Raw genomic sequence first — 24,411 nt, 5'->3', positions numbered from 1 at the left:
GTGGTCACAATATAACTTTGTCGTCCATCAAGTACCTGTCAGTGGTCACAATATAACCGTTTCGTCCATTAAAGACTTGTCAGTGCTTGTCAGTGGTCACAATATACCCGTGTCGTCCATTAAAGACTTGCCAGTGGTCACAATATAACCGTATCGTCCATCAAATACCTGTCAGGGGTCACAATATAACCGTGTCGCCCATTAAAGACTTGTCAGTGGTCACCATCTAACCGTGTCGTCCATTAAAGACTTTTCAGTGGTCACAATATAACCATGTCGTCCATTATAGCCTTGTCAGTGGTCACAATATAACCGTCTCGTCCATTAAAGACTTGTCAGAGGTCACAATATAACCGTGTCGTCTATTAAAGACTTGTCAGTGGTCACAATATAACTTTGTCGTCCATTAAGTACCTGTCAGTGGTCACACTATAACCGTGAAGTCTATTAAAGACTTGTCAGTGGTCACAATATAACCGTATCGTCCATCAAATACCTGTCAGTGGTCACAATATAACCGTGTCGTCCATTAAAGACTTGTCAGAGGGCACAATATAACCGTGTCGTCCATTAAATGCCTGTCAGTGGTCACAATATAACCGATTCGTCCATTAAAGACTTGTCAGAGGTCACAATATAACCGTGTCGTCAATCAAAGATCTGTCAGTGGTCACAATATAACCTAGACTTGTCAGTGGTCACAATATAGCCGTTGCGTCCATTAAAGACTTGTCAGTGGTCACACTATAACTTTGTCGTCCATCAAAGATTTGTCAGTGGTCACAATATAACCGTGTCGTCCATTAAATACTTGTCAGTGGTCACAATATAACCGTGTCGTCTATTAAAGACTTGTCAGTGGTCACAATATAACCGTTTCGTCCATTAAAGACTTGTCAGTGGTCACAATATAACCGTGTCGTCCATTTAAGACTTGTCAGTGGTCACAATATAACTTTGTCGTCCATCAAATACCTGTCAGTGGTCACAATATAACCGTGTCGTCCATTTAAGACTTGTCAGTAGTCACAATATAACTTTGTCGTCCATCAAATACCTGTCAGTGGTCACAATATAACAACGTCGTCCATTAAAGACTTGTCAGTAGTGACAATATAACTTTGTCGTCCATCAAATACCTGTCAGTGGTCACAATATAACCGTGTCGTCCATCAAATACCTGTCAGTGATCACAATATAACCGTGTCGTCCATCAAAGATCTGTCAGTGGTCACAATATAACCGTTTCGTCCATTAAAGACTTGTCAGTAGTGACAATCGTCCATTAAAGACTTGTCAGTGGTCACAATATACCCGTGTCGTCCATCAAATACCTGTCAGTGATCACAATATAACCGTGTAGTCTATTAAAGACTTGTCAGTGGTCACAATATAGCCGTGTCGTCCATTAAATACCTGTCAGTCGTCACAATATAACCGTGTCGTCCATTTAAGACTTGTCAGTAGTCACAATATAACTTGGTCACAATATAACCGTGTCGTCCATTGAAGACTTGTCAGTGGTCACACTATAACTTTGTCGTCCATCAAAGATTTGTCAGTGGTCACAATATAACCGTGTCGTCGATTAAATACCTGTCGGTGGTCACAATATAACCGTGTCGTCGAAGACTTGTCAGTGGTCACAATATAGCCGTGTCGTCCATTAAATACCTGTCAGTTGTCACAATATAACCGTGTCGTCTATTAAAGACTTTTCAGTGGTCACAATATAACCGTGTCGTCCATTAAAGACTTGCCAGTAGTCACAATATAACTTTGTCGTCCATTAAATACCTGTCAGTTGTCACAATATAACCGTGTCGTCCATTAAAGACTTTTCAGTGGTCACAATAAAACCGTGTCGTCCATTAAAGACCTGTCAGTGTTCACAATATAACCGTTTCGTCCATTAAAGATTTATCAGTAGTCACAATATAACCGTTTCGTCCATTAAAGACTTGTCAGTGGTCACAATATAACCGTGTCGTCCATTAAAGACTTGTCAGTGGTCACAATATAACCGTGTCGTCCATTAAAGACTTGTCAGTGGTCACAATATAACCGTGTCGTCCATTAAAGACTTGTCAGTGGTCACAATATAACCGTGTCGTCCATTAAAGACTTGTCAGTGGTCACAATATAACCGTGTCGTCCATTAAAGACTTGTCAGTGGTCACAATATAACCGTGTCGTCCATTAAAGACTTGTCAGTGGTCACAATATAACCGTGTCGTCCATTAAAGACTTGTCAGTGGTCACAATATAACCGTGTCGTCCATTAAAGACTTGTCAGTGGTCACAATATAACCGTGTCGTCCATTAAAGACTTGTCAGTGGTCACAATATAACCGTGTCGTCCATTAAAGACTTGTCAGTGGTCACAATATAACCGTGTCGTCCATTAAAGACTTGTCAGTGGTCACAATATAACCGTGTCGTCCATTAAAGACTTGTCAGTGGTCACAATATAACCGTGTCGTCCATTAAAGACTTGTCAGTGGTCACAATATAACCGTGTCGTCCATTAAAGACTTGTCAGTGGTCACAATATAACCGTGTCGTCCATTAAAGACTTGTCAGTGGTCACAATATAACCGTGTCGTCCATTAAAGACTTGTCAGTGGTCACAATATAACCGTGTCGTCCATTAAAGACTTGTCAGTGGTCACAATATAACCGTGTCGTCCATTAAAGACTTGTCAGTGGTCACAATATAACCGTGTCGTCCATTAAAGACTTGTCAGTGGTCACAATATAACCGTGTCGTCCATTAAAGACTTGTCAGTGGTCACAATATAACCGTGTCGTCCATTAAAGACTTGTCAGTGGTCACAATATAACCGTGTCGTCCATTAAAGACTTGTCAGTGGTCACAATATAACCGTGTCGTCCATTAAAGACTTGTCAGTGGTCACAATATAACCGTGTCGTCCATTAAAGACTTGTCAGTGGTCACAATATAACCGTGTCGTCCATTAAAGACTTGTCAGTGGTCACAATATAACCGTGTCGTCCATTAAAGACTTGTCAGTGGTCACAATATAACCGTGTCGTCCATTAAAGACTTGTCAGTGGTCACAATATAACCGTGTCGTCCATTAAAGACTTGTCAGTGGTCACAATATAACCGTGTCGTCCATTAAAGACTTGTCAGTGGTCACAATATAACCGTGTCGTCCATTAAAGACTTGTCAGTGGTCACAATATAACCGTGTCGTCCATTAAAGACTTGTCAGTGGTCACAATATAACCGTGTCGTCCATTAAAGACTTGTCAGTGGTCACAATATAACCGTGTCGTCCATTAAAGACTTGTCAGTGGTCACAATATAACCGTGTCGTCCATTAAAGACTTGTCAGTGGTCACAATATAACCGTGTCGTCCATTAAAGACTTGTCAGTGGTCACAATATAACCGTGTCGTCCATTAAAGACTTGTCAGTGGTCACAATATAACCGTGTCGTCCATTAAAGACTTGTCAGTGGTCACAATATAACCGTGTCGTCCATTAAAGACTTGTCAGTGGTCACAATATAACCGTGTCGTCCATTTAAGACTTGTCAGTGGTCACAATATAACCGTGTCGTCCATTAAAGACTTGTCAGTGGTACTGAAGGAATGAAATTTAATGAACATTTCATTTCTAAGGTCTTCCGGATAATGTGTAGAATACATAGAAATGCGATGTCATGCGGACACGTGGTATATGTTTCCTAGAACTGTTAACTACTTTTGACGTTAACAGTGGTGCAGTTTGTCAGATTGATCCATGTCACCACCAGAACGCGATCAAACCACACCACTAGATCCAGTTTGGTTAAAATATAATTTTTATAAGTCTAGGCATATACGAATTACACAAATCATGTTCTGGTTTGTATGCCGCTCATCTTTGACATTAACCTCGCGCGCTGTGTTAAACAGCTAAGTATGTTAATGGTTAATTAGAGGAAATGCCAGCGGATATCGTGATCACCTGCATACTCTAAGGAAACCACACTATACAATGTGTATTCAACTCTCCATGTAGGCTTAAAACAGCTATATCATAATATCGGTGAAACAAACTTGAGCTGCTTCAAAAGACAACATGAATATGGAAATGAAATTTATCATTTATTTGATTTCCACGAAATACTAAAATTGAATCTTTCCAAACTTATCAATATTTGTTTTTTTAATTACGTTTTCAATATCTAGATGAACGAACCTGTTTGCTGGAATCAGGTGCATGGAAATTTGGATTCATCTCTTTTTCCTCCCCTTTATATTCATCTGGTTTGATTCCCATGAAATATTTATACTATATCGCCGAAAACATGTTATCATTTATTTACGTATATCAAGGGTCTAGATGAACTAGCCTTACGGTATGCTGGAACATTACACTTTTTAATTATAATGATAGTGTAACGAGTAGAATAATGTTAAATCAACAAAACTTTGTTAAGATGATTGCTGATGAAATACCTCTGATCAGAGCTTCTCGAAAGCAAACATCCTGTGACATTTATTTACACTAACATTTACCTGTCGTCTGCTTTTTGTAAAGCAAAACTGGTACCACATGAACGATAAAACACAAAATGCCATTGACTGAAATGTCTTTCTTTTCTAGAAATTGACCACACTGCCCCAGGCATCTTTTAAACATGTTTTCGATAGGGGTGGGTATTGCAAGCGATTTGATATTGCAATGCTTAAGGAATATTGGATTTTACTTTACATTGTACCTTTAAAAAAAGTGTTTTTATTATGATGTTATATAGAAAATTCGAAAAGTTAGGAACAATTTAACAAGCATGGGTGATAAATTAAAATTGTTTTGTATGGTTTTGGATGTTATCAAACCAAGCAGGTTAATTTTTGATTTTATTCGTTCAAACTTAACAATATATATGTAAAATGATTTAATAACTGCTTAGACTTCCGAATAATTGCAATTGCAATACATAACCATTTTAAAATCATATTACTAGATATATATGACAATTTATTGCAATATAACGACAAACCAATAAAACGATTAAAAATCAGTCTTTTGTTTCCTTTGTCTTAGTGCCGTCTTGTAATAATTCCTGGTCGATCAAGTAATAAGAGAATAACATGATCATTAACAGATTGGACTTAACGTAAGGCCAATAAACTAATAGACAAGTATACGGTAAACATGCACGTAGAGCGGGACGCCTGTGGGTCAAACCCACTGACGTAGTCACCTTGAAATTACGTAGGGTCAACCTGATCCAATACGTCATTATATGATCGACTTAAGCAAATAAAGAAACGAAACGAAACGAAGCCGACGTCGAACGGGTCTTAATGACCAGTTCTTATGTGAAATAAAGAAACAATTATTACCGTGTTTTTATAGCAATGACCTTAACTTACACCATGTATAGATCTAATTTAATGAGGTTGGGGGATATGTGATGTTTTGATATACTTTTATTACGACTGCCGAGTATCGATCGTTGGATAACAATAAGACAATTTATATTAATAGTACTGTCATATAACAAGTATCATTCGAATCAGAATAGCCCAAAGCTTTTCATTGGACAACGGGTAACGTACATTGAACAATAACTACAGGTCACAAATACTTGTTACCCCGACAGCTACCAACAAGAATCAAGAAGCGTCACCAAAATCGCAAGCTCCCAGTGGCATCGAATAAAAGTAAATTGGGCAGAATGTTCAATGAAAAGGAACCACGTGTCATATAAATTGAATAGAAAAACCAAGTCGAATACATTGAATAAAAGCCACAAGTCAAATACATCAAATAGGGACCACAGATCACATATTACACATACAGGCTTTACAATAAACCCTCATCGACCTTCATTCTTTCCGTTGTGTTTGTTTACTTCTTATAGAACATGCATTGCTATTGGCAGTAAACAATTGCAGCGGTAAAACGACCAGTAGTCAAACAATTAATAGAAACTTCTTAATTGTTGGTCAAGGTACAGGACGTCTAGTTTTGTTTAGACCGCAATTGGTTCCGTTATATATATTTACCATTGATAATATCCATGTTATTGTACGTCTTTTATGACTTCAGATTGTTGATGAAAATAATGCATTCACTACCATTGTTGAAGTCGATAAAACCAATGGATTCTGCACCGCTGCTGAAGTTGGTGTTACCGTACGTCCTATTGTCTTAACACGGTAATTGGAACCAATATTTTTTAACGATTGCATTTTTATTGTATGCCCCTTAAGTTTAAAGAATTCAAATGGAAATTGTGGTAACCGATGTGTTGTAAAACACACGGCATAAAGAATCTTAATTAGTTATGTCCTTAGACCGTAGATGAAATCAGTTAATGCATTCTTTACCGTGGATTACTTTCCCTACTGTACACCTTCCATCCTAACACCTTCTCACAGTAACTGTTTTCCTCTTTAAGAAGGCGACCGCAAAAGTTATAATTTGAGAAATCATGAACACTTTATTGTCCCTAATTTCTAATTGTCTAGTTCATGCCAATCCTTCATCCTTTTTCAATAAGACTATGTAACGATTTACCAAACACTATAAGAGAACACGTAAACTGCTTTAGATAGTTAATTTAACGTAAACAAAAGTATTTGTTACCGAACTATTTTAATGTTGGCAATCTTAATATGAACGTTTTGTGTACACTGTTGCGTCATTCGTATAGGAGTTTAAAGTGGGTGTGATTTGTACGCAGTTGATATCATAAGTGATCCGGCGGGTGAATGTGGAAATGAACATGAAAATGCAGTACAGTTTTTTTCATTGTATTAACGACAACGACAACGTTTTATTAATGATTTCTCCCATTATTGAAAAAGCACTGCAGCCCTGTCTGATGACAAACTTTCATTAAAAAAGATAAAAGATTTGAAAGTCAAAAGCTGTTATCGTCTCATTTCTCTTTCTCCTCAAATTTCTCCCCTCTCCTTCCTTTCTTTTCTTCTCCATTCATATAGAAATGTTTTGATGTTTATGTTTGTTATTGCTTGGAGAAGGCGTTTCGAATTTAAGATCACTTGTGTCTGATCCGCTTTTTGTTTATTGACATATAAAATATCTTTAAAATCAAGAACCAGTTTGTTGCAACTGTACTTTCTTTATGCTTTAAGACTGTAAAATTGTACAATTATATTGATTCTCAATATGGACTTTGTTTGTTCATGGCTGGAAGTTTGCTTTTGACACGAAGCCAAGAACAATTTGCCAACTCTTATAGCAAAACAAAATGTTGATCTCTTTCTAGCTGCATCAAATTCATGTTCATTACGGCGCCATTAACTTGAAACGTTGATGTTTTAGTTTTACTTGATTCTACAAGAAAATGACAATGCCTAAGTTCCGTCCTTGACCAATGTCCGGTCAGGATGTTGTTATAGGAAAACCAGGAAGCAACGTCTTCGACACCTCCGCAGTTATACGTTAATTACGAGACCCAATCATCAGATGGCATCATAGCCATTTTTACTCTGACCTTTGTTCCGCACAATCTACATTTGAACCCAGGATTGCTTGACATTTTACTCTAGAAGATCGTAATAGAGAAGACGTTTGCCTGTTTTTCGTCAACACAGCGTCATCTGTACATATTTCATTTACCTGGTATGGCCAGAGGGAGAATCAGTGGAGCGTGACTACGCACGGCCCAAGGCACACACGTCGTACCGGTAATCATGGAGAGGCGCTGGCGACCACGGTAGAAGAAGGTGGACAGCTTCTCAGATCGGGAGTATCGGAAGCGGCGAATACATCGGCTGCGCAGACTCGGCATTAGTCGCTGGAAGGGTAGATCGCGTGGTACGTCAGTAGTAAGGTACATTCTTTGAGTGAGTACGTACCTTTATGTAGGAGTCTGGAGATAGAAAGAATGCCTCTAGGCGCACACCTTAATGAGTGTAAACTGCACGAGCCAATGAAGGAAACAGGAAAAAACCGCATTCTCCTTGGTTGGATATAAGCAAAACGTCAATTTTTGGTTTTTCTTGTGTTTTGGATTATGGGAATCAAGTATGAACTTTTCTGCTTTGTGGCCATTACTGTGATATCGTGTTCCGGACAATGGAATAAATTCCAGGTAGGTATTTAAAAGGTGGCTGGGTACTTATTACTAACTTGTATCGGACAAGTAAACTACTATTACATTGAACATTTTAATAAGTTTTAAATGAGGACACATTAGGAAATGCGGTGAAGTTCTGCAATGGATTAGCAGGCATACATTCACCCAAAAAGCATGACGTGAACAAAATGAAACAGTGGTAAAAGGCTTGCATCAATTTTCATATTCAGCAGTTATGTTCAAAGTGTATTCCAGAAAATAGAAGCATGCGTTATTTAAAAATGAAAACTAGTATTAAATGTCAAGCTGTCATCAGATCAGACGTAAGGAAGTGTTCAAGACAACACTAATTGTCGTTGTTTTACCTTCAATGACACTTCAGTCTTTATGATATGTAGTGAAGTGTTACTATTTAGTTTTTTCGATATGTTATCTTACATTGTAAATATATTTTTGTGGCGTATTAATAACGATTTCGCAAAAAAAAAAATGGTATTTTATCACATTAGTTTGTTTCCACAGACGCATATACGATGCGTTTTTAAATATCATTTTTCGATGCATGCTATATTTTTTTCTTGAGATTCAATGTTAGAAAATCTTTCTCTTTTTTCCGAATACGTGTATATAGAATGAACACCCGCATCATTAGTTCGCGGAAGGAACGCGACGCAAAATCGACTTTAATATATAATAGTGATAGTCATATACAGATGTGTAAAGTAATGACATTACGTTCTGAATGTTAAGGAGTTATTTGTATCTTCGTGAGAATACTTTCCAGTGTGTCAACAGTCGGATGAACGGTCTGTACACATGTGTTTGACATCCCTAAGTGGCCGTGATGAATACCCTGTCTAAATCGGACTGTTTACCAACACATATGAGACGATCATTATTATACAACTGGTTCGTTTTTTATCGTTTTAGAGGTTATACACGACTTGCTATGGTTTCATAGGTTTTACCTTGTTTTACGCTTTCTTCGAAATATTTTTATCATATATCAGACGTATATGCCACATGGCTTTATATGTCTCTGTGTAGAGATATCTTACAATAATAATAAAAAGGATGCAATTCTACTCTAGTATATGAGGTGGTTTCTTTTATTTATTTATTGTACGAAGTTTTAAACAAACATTTATTTGCATGAGTTGAAACGTAAATAAATAAATATAAATACCAAGTTGGTTCTCTTCAGCGTTAATACTACACTTTTCGTTAGGAAGCTATTTTGGGAAACGATCTATTTTCAAGGTGACTACTTTTTGATGTGGTTGATTGCTAAAAAATAGATAATAAAGACATGTGTGGTTGAATTATGACTGAATGGATGTATTTCTGAAGTGGAGAGGGGTGAATTTGGTAAAGGAACGGCTAAAGTGTTATTAATAAGTTAGCGATGGAGGACTTCCTGAACTCCAGTAAACACACAGTGTTCGCTATATAATACCAAACGAACAATCGGAGGGTAAGAAGAGAAAGACGCATCTAATTTTGTTAGGAGGTTTTCTTATCTTTGTTTCTCAGAAATGTAGCTTCCTTTAATCACGTAAGTGCGTAATGCAATTTTAAACAAATTATATAGACAATAATGTAATGTATTAATGAAAACAGTAAAATCTATCTTAATGTTTAACTTCAGTAACTACATATATAGTCTTGTTGGATTTGTATTTTACCGCAAGGCGTTAAAGTGATAGTGTTCAAATTACCACTGATAATTTGATTGACACGAGAATCGAAAATTGACACATTTTTTCTTACAAATTATTCATATGGGTTTGTTCTATCGAATCCAATCATACAAAGCGGAAGTAGGGTATGGTGTACAGTGGGTGTATGATTGATTACGTCATAAAACGTCACGGCAGAAATGATGTTATCTCGTAGCTAGTTGTCACGATGTGATATATAGATTATTTACATAAATTTGCTTTTGGGTGATTTGTTTTGAAAATCGGGTGTTTAATTAGTGTTGTCAGCACTTAATGTAAACTATATTTCATTTTTTTTCTCATTTACCGTATGATATAAAGCAATACACAACTTTTGAGATTGGATTTTGGAAACAAGTTTTACAACTTATGTAGATCCATCTCCAGTTGAAGAAATACATAGGATATTTGAGGACCACATGTTTTATGACTTTAATATTTGAGAAAGAAATATGCAGAAAAGCGTCGAGTATATGAGTCAAAAACGGAATATAGGGGAAGGTAGGATAGGAAAGAGAAGGGCAAGAGAGTTGCTCAGATTAACCCTGTATTAATATAAAACAAATGGTATTACACGCCAGTCCAATGTTAGGGTGTATTACACGCCAGTCCGAGATAAGGGGTGTATTATACGCCAGTCCAATATAAGGGGTGTATTACACGCCAGTCCAATATAAGGGTGTATTACACGCCAGTCCGAGATAAGGGGTGTATTATACGCCAGTCCAATATAAGGGGTGTATTATACGCCAGTCCAATATAAGGGGTGTATTACACGCCAGTCCAATATAAGGGGTGTATTACACGCCAGTGCAATATAAGGGGTGTATTACACGCCAGTCCAATATAAGGGGTGTATTACACGCCAGTCCAAGATAAGGGGTGTATTACACGCCAGTTCAAGATAAGGGGCGTATTACACGCAATAAGCAATCACCCATATACTATTGACAAACCAGCCCTACCACTCATGTTCTTTTAACAAACTAACCCCATATCAACCGTATATTACTGGCAAACTAGCCCTACCATCAATATTTTATTGACAAACCCCGTCACGGACATATTATATAAACTAACCAACAATCCATATATTTTTGACAACCTACCACTACCATTCATGTTTTATTGACATTTCCATCGTGTTTGTTCTCTCTCTCTGTTTTCTATCAGTTACAGACTAAGACGTTTGATTTAAAGCCTGTTATGAAAATATCTAGGCGGCTTCGCTAATAAATTATTCTGAGCTCGACTGTTAATTTGACAGTGTCGGTGTTTAAATGTTTATATTATAGGTTTATAGTGATGAGGTACAAACATATACTAATTAGTTATGTGTCATCAGGCCCATATATCGTGACGTCATTTATGTATTAGGACAGGTGAGGGGGCGGAGCCCAGTGGTTTAATTATCGATGTTACAACCTGGTTGGTCCATAAATGGCCATCAAGACTATGTTTTGGTATTGGAAGGAAGTCAGCGCGAATATACGGTCGTAAAATTGTTCTAAATGAGGATCAGTGTTAGAACAAGGCAGTTAAGGTCACGAGAAGTAACGAAATGTTTACTTCATATTTCTCTAAAATAGCGGACGTGACAAGTATAATGGACCAAATAAATAGCCAATAGCGATGTTCCTCTGTTTGTGTTTGTCCGGGAAACTACAGAAATAGCCAGTAAAATATGTACAACTCCAATATCATTAAACTCTATGAGACCAAAAACTAAAAATAATACAAAACTTCCCGGAGCTTTTTACAACGAACTCCTAAAATATAAAGCAGGTTTCATTGTATTCAGTACAAAATATACTCTCCTTTTAGTTTTTTTGGAGGAGTGTGTTTTTACAAGGAATGTAAAGTTTGTAGCGAGCGAAGCAAGCGAGAAGTTTTGTTCATGCAGTTCTACAGTGTCATTATTTTTCCAAGCAATAAATATTGATGGAATTTTAATCGTGGACATAAACTATATTTTCAACTATATAAAAGCCAGAATGAATGACATGCTATTTATTTGCATGATGCTCAAGGCCAGACTATTTATTTCCAAATTATGCCCTTTCCCTTTTCATGATAAATGGTCGCCCCCTAAGATTGAGAGTGTCACGACACACTGGTGGTGATGTATAAATGCAATGTTTCGTGATCTGTCACTTTTGTACAGTTAAAACAAACTACTTTAAAAGCTAGAATCGTCATAACTCAAAACGCACATTAATTACAACACTTAGTCATAATATCGTGTCTTTAATTTGATGACCCCGAAAACCCTGACAAAAAGACAACGTTCATTTAAAAAAGATTTACGGCAGTTAGACTTTATACTCGATATAACTCTTTAGTTTTCTACATTGGATTTTTTCAGTTTGTTTAGTGCATGTAACTTGCAATAAGACAAACCAGCTTTGCCTTAAAGTACTGTTGCATTTGGTATGCGAATGAGTTTGTTTGCCACAGTTGACAAGTTCCGTTGGTTGCTATGGTAATAAGTTGGGGTATGTACCTATTGGTTGAGACTCATCAATCATACCTGGTCGACCCGGACCCCCGCGAGCGTTCTACACCCGAAAGTCTAACGGATATCACTTGGTATACGTCAATAATAAAACGTCAATATTTATAAGAGGTTATATACCAGTCTCTATTCCGAAAGTCCTACATAAAATAATGACTTGGGAATATTGGCTAAAAGTGGCATCAGGATGGAGTTTTTTGTCAGAAAGTTTCGAATAATAAAGCAACTTTCAAGAACTCAGTTTTTTCCTATTTCTCCATCCTCACGCGAAGCGTAAGGAACCATGTGAAATATTGGTTAAACTCTGAATTCCTTTAAGTTCTTTATCGTTTGTTTGCAAAATTTGCACCTTATTTGGACCTCATTTAAGCAAAAAAAAAAAGGAATGCAAAAATATACGGACAGAACATCTGGCATTTTCCTTGTTTAGTTAGAAATAGCAACAAGTATTCTTATGGTTGATGTTACTCCATATACTAGTTCAAGAACAATTGTAGACTAATGGACAGGTGGACAAATACTATTTAATATACAGATAGGACCACGCCGTCCTACCAGTTAGCGTAGATGTGCATACGGCCGAGGACTATTGACCATAGATGTTAAAAAACAATTCTGCAGGATTTGCATGAGTGATACATCTGTAGTGTTTGATTGACCCCGCCTTGTTGGCCCCGGATCAAGCCAGTATGATTCACGTACCTTAGCCATTAGTAGATCCAATCACTTGTGTACATTACACCATTCATTTTCCCAATCAAATTCGCTTTCCGAAAACGCATTTCAAAGATGAATAACTAAACATACACTTTGACCATCAAAATCGTCTGGGTGCAATGGTATTTTGAAGCTTAGTGGGATACTAGATCAAATGCACGCAGAATCGACAAGATTGCAACACATACCGTCTACGTTACATGACATTTTGTCGAAAAAAGTTACATGATATATTGTCTAGATTACATGACTTAGTGTCTGGGTTACATGACATATTGCATAGGTTATAGGACATATTATCTTAGTAACAACCTTTTGTCTAGATTACATGACTAAGTGTCTGGGTTACATGACATATTGTATGGGTTACATGACATATTGTCTAGATTACATGACTTAGTGTCTGGGTTACATGACATATTGCATATGTTATATGACATATTGTCTTGGTAACATGACGTATTGTCTAGATCACATGACTTAGTGTCTGGGTTACATGACATATTGATTAGGTTACATGACATATTGTTTAGATTACATGACTTAGTGTCTGGGTAACATGACATATTGCTTAGGTAACATGACATATTGTCTAGATTAAATGACTTAGAGTCTGGGTTACATGACATATTGCATAGGTTATAGGACATATTGTCTTGGTAACATGACATATTGTTTAGATTACATGACTTAGTGTCTGGGTAACATGACATATTGCTTAGGTAACATGACATATTGTCTAGATTAAATGACTTAGAGTCTGGGTTACATGACATATTGCATAGGTTATAGGACATATTGTCTTGGTAACATGACATATTGTCTAGATTACATGACTAAGTGTCTGGGTTACATGACATATTGCATAGGTTACAGGTCATATTGTCTTGGTAACATGGCAAATTGTCTGGGTTGCATGACATATTGCATAGGTTAATAATAATATACAACATTTATATAGCGCCCTATATAATTTGTAAAATAACTCTAAAGCGATTTTTCAACATATGGATAATAGTATTAGTTCTAATTGTGAAACAAAAACAAAGACATATCGTCCATTGAACAGTGTATATTATTGGAAAGCCTGTATATGTTTTGACCAGCTTCCTTGCGTCTCTACTACTGATCTTGTCGTTTTGTCGATGAAGCAAGAGTGATACGGTTTTTAGTTTCTATGAAATGAAAACAGCGGGTCAGGCTATCTATTTCAAGGTTGCTATTTATTGAATAAAAAATGTTAAAATTTGGAATAGTTAGACCGTAAATGAAAATGTAAGTTATTATTTAGAATACAAACACACGCTATGCGTAAAAGATTTGATAGTTATTTGTTTTCGTATTTTATTTGAAACTTGATGTGAGCGTAAGTAAATTCTTCAAATTAATGCTCGCTACTATTGTTTACGCAATAGTGAAATATATTGCTTTGTCCTTATTGTTTTGAAGATATTAAGTAAGTAAATCATGCAACAAAGCTTGCTATGATATAAGTGTACATTACTTGATAGAATGAAGAAAAAGTTTACTTAAAATATTTTAGAGTAATTTGTTTTCGTATTATTTTTGAAACCGGAAGTCAGCGTATGTATATTCTTAAGGATTAATTGGCCTTGCCATTGTTTACACTACAGTGAAAATATATTGCTTTTCTCTCAAAAATTGTCCAAGATATAAAGTAAATAAAAATGAAACGTCACTTGAATGTTTTAGGTTCCTTGATAAACGACGCTCATGTATCAGTTGGGGATTTTCTCTAAATTTATGAGTAAAAGTTTATTCATCCAGTGATGTACTAAAACTTAAATAAATCACTGCATACTGATACAATAAGCAAAGTTTCCCAACTTGTTTTTGCCAGTTAAGACGACACGTAAACCTATCAACAATGTGTCCTCTCTAAAAATATAAACATGGCGACATAGTCGATAAAGTTACAAACTAAATGTTACCGTTAAAATGACAGATTCATAGAACGGAAAGTGAGAAAACTAGTTATCAGTCTGAACTGCTGCCTAAGGACACGATATAGTGTAAACAAACGGCAGGTAAAGGTCGTTCGTGTCCACTAAATGTCCAGCTCTGTCCGGACAGTGACGTTTGTGTATGTTGTCCAGTAGATGTGATGGACTGTCCAATAGTATATTTATATCGTTATGTATATTGGTATTTAATGTTGGTCATCTCCATAAACATTCAATTGGCCGTACGCGGGGGCTGGACATGACCCTACTTACCTGGTATACTTACTCAGTATACCTTTGGAACGGTAATACCTGTCCTGTCACTCAATCTATAGATACTACTGTCGCTGTCCTGCACCGATTAGCTTCTGAATTATGTATTCCACTTCTATTCCATATATTAACTATGTTGCTTATTTTAGTTCTGATATACCAGAGGATCTACAATCAGTAAAATAAACAGAACAGAGCAACGCATACGTTAATTAACGTAAAACAATTGTATATAACAATACATTGTATTTCCTACATTGTAATACAATGATGTCACTATAATGGTGTAATAGTTTGTTCATTTACATTTTTTACACAGCATTTGATACAACTTGTAAAATTTGTGGACACTCCAGTTTTGTACACCCACCATACACTGTTAATCTAAGTACATAGTTTACACATGTTACAGGTATAACAGAGTTTGTAAGGTATATCTAATCAATGTCCGATATGGAATATCAACTCACTCTCCACTTAGTTGATTTGAATTTGTATGCATAATCTCTTGTACATGTGCGACATGATTTAATTGTTTGATATATAACTTATGTGTCGGATGGCTCTCGGAAATAATGAAACTGAAACTGTAAACCTATATGTTCTGAATGTAAAATATGGACGAACCGTACCGTAAAAAAAACACCTTATAATAAAAAAGACAACGGTGCCTATTGGATATGTTCAAGTCGTGCAAAGAATTATTATTTACATGGACGCTAGCTTATAATATATTGTATAAATGACAGTTACAAAATGGAAGGAATGAGAATGTTGTCAGCGTTCGAGGTTCTCCTCCTTCTTGGTGGTGGTGGTGGTAACACATACTGTCAATACTGGCCATTACATGCCATGCGCTGGATAAGGTACAAAAGGGAAAAGGGAAATATCTTTACTATTTTTTTTACTTTTAATATAAAATATAAAACTATGTTCAGACACGTTCTGCAGGACCGACTTGCTGCGTTCTGATCATATTATAATTACATGTAAGAAATGCAATAATTCAGAAATAAATCTGTCTTAGCAGACGAGCCAAAACTGCCCTGGGCTTAACATACATATTCAATAATCTTAAATACATCAAAGTCAAACTGGAGTCTAAATGTTTCTCCAATAGCTAGGGACGTCACGGATTCAAAATACCTCAAAATTATACATGAGATGAATGCATATATGGAATAATGATACCAGATATATCTTTGCGTCACAGACAGTGTGGGATGATTAGATAATACGACGATGTTAGGAATTATTAAACATAAATGACTACGAAATCAGCCTATATGATATTATTGCAACTTAGAGAGAGAGAGAGGGCGGGGGAGTCGGACATAACAGTTCATTTAATTAATGATAATTATCTTCTCGTGTTCTTAAATCTGATTTTAAAGTTTAAAAAATAACTTGATATGCCCGCCCAAATTATAAATTTGATTTTTTCCAAATCAAAGATTTTTAACTTAGGGACAAGTATTAACATTGTATCTGAAAGTAGTTCGTTAAACTTCGTTGATGGCTATTATCATTTCCTGTTAAGTGGCAATGTTTTTGTCTATACTTAATTAATGGTATTAAAATATTTAATTCAATCATGTGTTTGGTTATTTATGTTCAGTTTGGTCCAACAAGCTTGCCCTGTCTGAAGTCATGTATAAAACGCTTTAATTTTATCTACATTCTGTCACGGTGTTCGCATGGTTACAGAACGTAGTTATTGCAGAACTTCTCTGCACGTTTAATAATTATGAATAACATAACACAGCATTCAATACTGCCACTGTATCGTTAATCCGGATTCCCTGTCACTTTCCTCCACTTGAAAAGGCATTTGACCACTTGATTGATGGAGAGAGTCGAACGATGTTCAGCTGCGGATTTTTACTGTAAGAAAAGGGCGCAATCGTTTCGGTCTGAAGTTCACAGGGAGGACTTGGTTGGTGATCGATTGTCTCCTCGTCTATACGAACGGTCCAGTGTCACCCCGACATATCGTTGTACGTGAGATGGCTATCCTTCACGCCACAGACTTTAAAAGTCCGGGCACACTCGCTAGTTTATCACCCTTTTATCCCAGGAAACGCCTTAAACTGATGTTGACTTGTACATGAAATGTATCACAATAAATACTACAAGTGGAGGCTTTGATGTATGATAAAAACAAGACAGTAAATCAAGATAGCACGGATTGACAAGAACAACAGAGACGTTGTCAAAATTCGTGTAACCATTGTTTATTTACCGCTCAAAATCCTGTTACTTGTATTTAGCTTACCATATTGTTAAAGCAAACAATACACTCGGGCTACTTCTCGTTTTCCTTGTTTTGCTTATTTTGAAATTATATTCTCAAATTTTACAAATAATGATAAAATTGTAAAGAATATAATATATTCGCCTTCGTTCTTTTGTGCGTTTCGCGTTTTCGTGTTTTAAGATGAAATATTTAGGTCATTTGGAAGGACAGAACTTCAATTTTCAAGTCAGAATTAAAAAACATATTTATTGGTTGAATTGTGCAAGGTAAATGTTCCAATTTCGGACTCGGGGAAGTCCCATAACTTTTACGGCAATGTCAGCAATATTGAGGCAGATAAAGAGGAATGATGAAATTACAAGGGTTGCCACGGGGGAAGCTATTTTAGTGTCAGTTTCAAGTTAGAATGTGTTTCAGAGTTTCAGTTTTAAGACGGAATGATTTTAAGAGTGTCAGTTTAAGACAGAATAACGGTGTCTCATTTTCAGTTTAAAAAAAGGATGGTTGTCAGTTTTAAGAAATACATTCGAAATAAAGCAGGAAACGGCCACGAGGTTATTTTGTATATACATAGTATTGGAAACGAAACAAAACTTAATTATACGTATTGACGAATGTCTAATATGTATAACATCCATAGTACGGATCGAACTACCGATATATATTCATGTATATTCCTAAGTATATTCCTAAACATTTCCCCGTGGTGTGAAAGTAGAAAGTAATCCAAATATAATATGCCATTCAACATAAATTTTGCCGACTCTCTGTTCTTTAAATCCTGTTTATTTTCATTATTTATTTATTTCAATTTTGGCAGGACTACTTTATGATCCATATCCTATGTCGGACGCCATAAAAATAACTAACTTAGGAGTTAATGCCTGTTGTCTAGGAGTTGATGCCTGTTTGTCTAGGAGTTAATGCCTGTTTGTCTAGGACTTAATACCTGTTTGTCTAGAAGTTAATGCCTGTTTGTCTAGGAGTTAATGCCTGTTTGTCCAGGAGTTAATGCCTGTTTGTCTTGGACTTAATGCCTGTTTGTCTAGGAGTTAATGCCTGTTAGTCTATGAGTTAATGCCTGTTTGTCTATGAGTTAATGCCTCTTTGTCTTGGACTTAATGCCTGTTTGTCTTGGACTTAATGCGTGTTTGTCTAGGAGTTAATGCCTGTTTGTCTTGGACTTAATGCCTGTTTGTCTATGACTTAAAGCCTGTTTGTCCTGGAGTTAATGCCTGTTTGTCTATGAGTTAATGCCTGTTTGTCTAGGACTTAATGCCTGTTTGTCTTGGAGTTAATGCCTGTTTGTCTAGGACTTAATGCCTGTTTGTCTTGGACTTAATGCCTGTTTGTCTAGGACTTAATGCCTGTTCGTCTAGGACTTAATGCCTGTTTGTCTAGGACTTAATGCCTATTTGTCTAGAAGTTAATGCCTGTTTGTCTATGAGTTAATGCCTGTTTGTCTAGGACCTAATGCCTCTTTGTCTAGGACTTAATGCCTGTTTGACTAGGAGTTAATGCCTGTTTGTCTAGGACTTAATATCTGTTTGTCTAGAAGTTAATGCCTGTTTGTCTAGGACCTAATGACTGTTTGTCTAGGAGTTAATGCCTGTTTGTCTAGGACTTAATGCCTGTTTGTCTAGGACTTAATATCTAGTTGTCTAGAAGTTAAGGCCTGTTTGTCTAGGACCTAATGCCTGTTTGTCTAGGAGTTAATGCCTGTTAGTCTATGAGTTAGTGCCTGTTTGTCTAGGACTTAATGCCTGTTTGTCTAGGAGTTAATGCCTGTTTGTCTAGGAGTTAATGCCTGTTTGTCTAGGAGTTAATGCCTGTTTGTCTAGGACTTAATGCCTGTTTGTCTAGGACTTAATGCCTATTTCTCTATGAGTTGATGCCTATTTGTCTAGGACTTAATGCCTGTTTGTCTAGGAGTTAATGCCTGTTAGTCTAGGAGTTAATGCCTGTTTGTCTAGGAGTTAATGCCTGTTTGTCTTGGACTTAAAGCGTGTTTGTCTAGGACTTAATACCTGTTTGTCTAGGACTTAATGCCTGTTTGTCTAGGAGTTAATGCCTGTTTGTCTAGGAGTTAATGTCTGTTTGTCTAGGACTTAATGCCTGTTTGTCTAGGAGTTGATGCCTGTTTTTCTAGGACTTAATGCCTGTTTGTTTAGGACTTAATGCCTGTTTGTCTTGGACTTAATGCCTGTTTGTTTATGAGTTAATGCCTGTTAGTCTATGAGTTAATGCCTGTTTGTCTAGGACTTAATGCCTGTTTGACTAGGAGTTAATGCCTGTTTGTCTATGAGTTAATGCCTGTTTGTCTTAGACTAAATGCGTGTTTGTCTAGGAGTTAAAGCCTGTTTGTCTAGGACTTAATGCCTGTTTGTCTATGTGTTAATGCCTGTTTGTCTTGGACTAAATGCGTGTTTGTCTAGGAGTTAATGCCTGTTTGTCTTGGACTTAATGCGTGTTTGTCTAGGAGTTAATGCCTGTTTGTCTATGAGTTAATGCCTGTTTGTCTTGGACTAAATGCGTGTTTGTCTAGGAGTTAATGCCTGTTTGTCTAGGACTTAATGCCTGTTTGTCTAGGACTTATTGCCTGTTTGACTAGGAGTTAATGCCTGTTTGTCTAGGACTTAATGCCTGTTTGTCTATGACTTAATGCCTGTTTGTCTTGGAGTTAATGCCTGTTTGTCTATGAGTTAATGCCTGTTTGTCTTGGACTTAATGCCTGTTTGTCTTGGAGTTAATGCCTGTTTGTCTATGACTTAATGCCTGTTTGTCTATGACTTAATGCCTGTTTGTCTTGGACTTAATGCCTGTTTGTCTAGGACTTAAGCATTTGATGACTATTACAGCGGGGTTTTATGAACATTATGACAGATTTAACAACAACTTACATTTATTTCAATATTTCTAATTTTAATAAGCAAGTGCACATTACGGAAAACATTTATTTACACGGAAGACACAAGCTTTGTACGTTGCGGGGAGGGTGTATATGTTTCGTTGCGGGGAGGGTGTACATGTTTCGTTGCGGGGAGGGTGTACATGTTTTGTTGCAAGGAGGTTGTACATGTTTCGTTGCGGGGAGGGTGTATATGTTTCGTTGCGAGGAAGGTGTATATGTTTCGTTGCGGGGAGGGTGTATATGTTTCGTTGCGGTGAGGGTATATGGGTGAAAATGGGGAGCCTGAGTTGGGATTAGGGGTACAGGAGGTAGGGCATCTGGTTTACTTTACGACGGTGCAGGCAAGAAGTGTAATGTGCCGCCATTATATATTCTGGTCACGATAATGCGGTGTGAACAGAAAGTTGATGTGAAGATGTCACAGTGACAATTAATATTGATGGGTGTCTCTCGTAAACTTCTTTAATTACCACTAAATCACGGGAAAACGAGGTAAATCAAGGTACTGAACCTCACCAGGAACACAACAATTGTGGAATACAAATTACCCACTACAAACTCGTCCCATCTTGTTCTCAAGGACCGAATTTATTTGAAACGAACATAATGGATCGAACAGACTGACATCCTCGAAATTCCAGGAGCAGAACGTAATTAAGTGGGTGTAGCACATCGAATTCCGAGGATAATAGACGTGCGATACACATGTACATTAAAAAGATAGTTAACAAAAAATTATAAAACACAGTAACATCTTTCATTAGTGAGTGAATCAGAAAAAGTTTTATATATTTTATCACAGGAACCTGATAACTTGTTCGAATGTTTGGACCTCGCAGTCGTGGTGAAGAGAGTAATATTAGACGTTTTATAGTATAAACTAACACTAGGTAAAACTGTTACCCTCAGCTGTTATTTATGTATACATTAAAAGGTTGGAAATTCTCGGTGTTGAGAATCGACCCAACCTGACTTTTTCAAAAGTCACATTTCTGGTGCAGGTATCGTTTGAAAAATGGATATTTTCTCTTTCAATCACATTCTGTATCTAACTGAAATGTATTCCTCTAACGCAAACTTGATCTTATTTTCCTAAAAAAAAAACGTGGGCACCATTCCAATGTTTCTAGTGTTTTTCTTAATCATTGTGCCACCGTTTGCATATTCATGAGTTTGACGTCAGACTCAGATTCCACTGCGTATGTTACGTCATATATATATTGAAGGTTAAAATGCGATGACGAAGTGCCACTAATCGATATGTAGAAGGAATTGTTTCCGGTTTGATGTCTATATTTAATAAGTCGCCAATATCAGATAAACGTCCTAATTAGTAAAAACACATAATTAGTAGATGATTAATGATAGATGCCTTGTTTAAGTCCCTGTCCCATTTGACCCCATTAACCCTGCCTGATTTACCTTCCCGCTGTTGATGGATGGTCTATATATTGATCCACACATCAGGTATATTGATCAATGCGTATTGTGTCTGGATCAAAAGACAGGGGTAATTACAGGTAAAATAATTAGTGATTAATACAAAAGATCACTTAATGCTTTCTTACGTATAGACGAGTCAGCTGATTGAGGCCTGTGACATGATAGGGACAAGGTGACGTAATTGGCGACGATGCTTTATGAATTTATGGCATTGCTCATCAAACCCACCTTGAATATCCTCATTTGCTCATATATTGACCCTTGCTTTTAAGTTTAATTGACGCACTCGTTTTCAAGCTATAATGTATTGATACTATGAACCCTGATCCGACCGGTAGTAGTAGAAAATATATCTACATTTTTCTATGCTTTTCTTCTTATATATAACAAGACGGAACGTGATAAAATCGTCAAGATGAAGTAAGTTGCATTAGGCAGAGAGCATTGTGACGTTCTAATCGAAGTGTCATCATATTTTTAGAGAATTTTAACCCGCTGTTTCTGAAAATAGCAATTCCGAGCTGTGTATCATAAAAACACCGACCTCAACCTGATTATGATCCTACCAATGATGCTGTAGGAAAAAGCAGTGTTATCTAATTTAATCATTTATTAACAATGATATCATCTTTTTTGAATGCAATATTTGTATTCGTCATTAGCTGTTAATAGGACGTAAAACCCAAACAAACCAAACCAGTTTTCGTCATATTCGTCATAGTTTCTATTGAAAGTGGTATTATCTACATAACAAATTTCGTTTTGTTATTATAAATAAAATTACATCTAAGTGCAGTAAATTGATGCCAGTAAATGAATTTCATGGAACAGATCTACGAGATGACCGGTTCGTACCGGACGATACCTGTCCACAAACGAGCGCCCTATTTTTGTATGAACGATCCGTAACAGTCGATCCGTCATATTGTTATTAAACCGTGCGTTTCAGTTTTGTTTGAATAATTTTAACATCCATATTCTTGACTTGCTTTTATGTATCATTCGTTCTGCACCTAGACATGAACATCTGTACGGAGTAACACTGTAAGGTGCCCGCAGCATCACTCGAGGTAGTCGTGTGGTTGGGTTTATTATGTCTTATATAGCGATAAAAGTTTGGTGTATGAGTGAGCTTTATGAAGATCTTTCATGTCAAAAATGAGATAACTAGGATTTAACGCGGTAATTCTAGGTACTCCATTGTGTACTTCAAAATGACATGCTAACTACTGCTTGAAAGAGAGATTACTTATATTTAACGTGCCATATATATATAACTACTGAAAATGAGATAATTAGCATTTAACGTGCTAAATACAACTTAGTTGTCAGACAGCTAACATTTAACGCGCTAACTACAACTTAGTAGTAAGACAACTAACATTTAACGCGCTAACTACAACTTAGTAGTCAGACAACCAACATTTAACGCGCTATCTACAACTTAGTAGTCAGACAACTAACATTTAACGCGCTAACTACAACTTAGAAATCAGACAATGAACATTTAACGCGCTTACTACAACTTAGTAGTCAGACAATTAACATTTAACGCGCTAACTACAACTAAGTAGTCAGACAACTAACATTTAACGCGCTAACTACAACTTAGTAGCAGACAACTAACATTTAACGCGCTAGCTATTTCTTAAAAGTCATGTATCTAACACTTTTCACACTAACTTCTACTTAAAAGTTATATAACTAACACTTAACACGCTAACTACTTCTTAAAAGTCATGTATCTAACAATTTACACACTTACTACTACTTAAAAGTCATATAACTAGCAATTAACGCGCTATAACTACTACTTAAAAGTCATATATATAACACTTAACGCGCTGACTACTACTTATATGAGATAACTTGCTTTTTTAAATCTTTTTTTTTTTTACTTATTGATGGACAAAAGAAAATCACAGAGCAGCATGTACGTTTATAACCCAAATATAACATCAAACTGGAAGGTAATAAGATAACGGTTTCCTTATAGGTAGCATTCTCTGGTTTTGAAACTAATAGCTAATATGTAGTTATTAGTTATTAGTCTCACCCCAAAATGACTCGAAGGTGAAAATTGGCGCATTCGTGGTGCGGCATATAATGCAGTGTTGCATATCCTTATGAGGAGGTAAAAGCATCGCCCTGAAGATTGAATTGATACTGACAACCATTTATCATAAGTATAGTTACCGCATGGTTAGTTGTCCCAACTCTCAATCACGTGTACTTTTATAGGAAAAAACAACAGTATCCATCATGATACAACACTGATCACAGCGTGTTCCCGGCGACCTCCATCTTAAGGGTCACCGCATCGGTGCCAACAAGTGTGAATATGAATTGGAAATAGCTGCATTGAATTATTTCTGTGAAGAAACACATACCTTGTAAAACAACCATGAGTATAATAAAGATGAAATAAGAAAAAAAGAAAAAAACAATCATGCCTGCAGTGGGTCTGGGATTCTTAACTGCAGAAAACTTAAAATACGATACTTAATGGTTCATTTTACATGATGACAGCTTACGTAA

At 36.5% G+C, this 24,411-nt stretch overlaps 1 protein-coding gene across 1 annotated transcript in view; it reads left to right on the top strand.

The window, feature by feature from the left end:
• Nucleotides 1-7,654: 7,654 nt before the first annotated feature.
• Nucleotides 7,655-24,411, top strand: part of LOC110463546 — a 28,106-nt gene continuing 11,349 nt past the window's right edge. The window contains exon 1 of the mRNA XM_021518209.1: nucleotides 7,655-8,087. Coding sequence (XP_021373884.1) covers nucleotides 8,010-8,087 — 78 coding nt within the window. The 5' untranslated portion in view covers nucleotides 7,655-8,009. The remainder of the gene's footprint in view (nucleotides 8,088-24,411) is intronic.

The sequence above is a fragment of the Mizuhopecten yessoensis genome, unplaced genomic scaffold (genome assembly GCF_002113885.1).
Source record: "Mizuhopecten yessoensis strain PY_sf001 unplaced genomic scaffold, ASM211388v2 scaffold10915, whole genome shotgun sequence".
Classification (NCBI taxonomy): Eukaryota; Metazoa; Mollusca; class Bivalvia; order Pectinida; family Pectinidae; genus Mizuhopecten; species Mizuhopecten yessoensis.
This window is presented reverse-complemented; position numbering and strand designations above follow the sequence as displayed.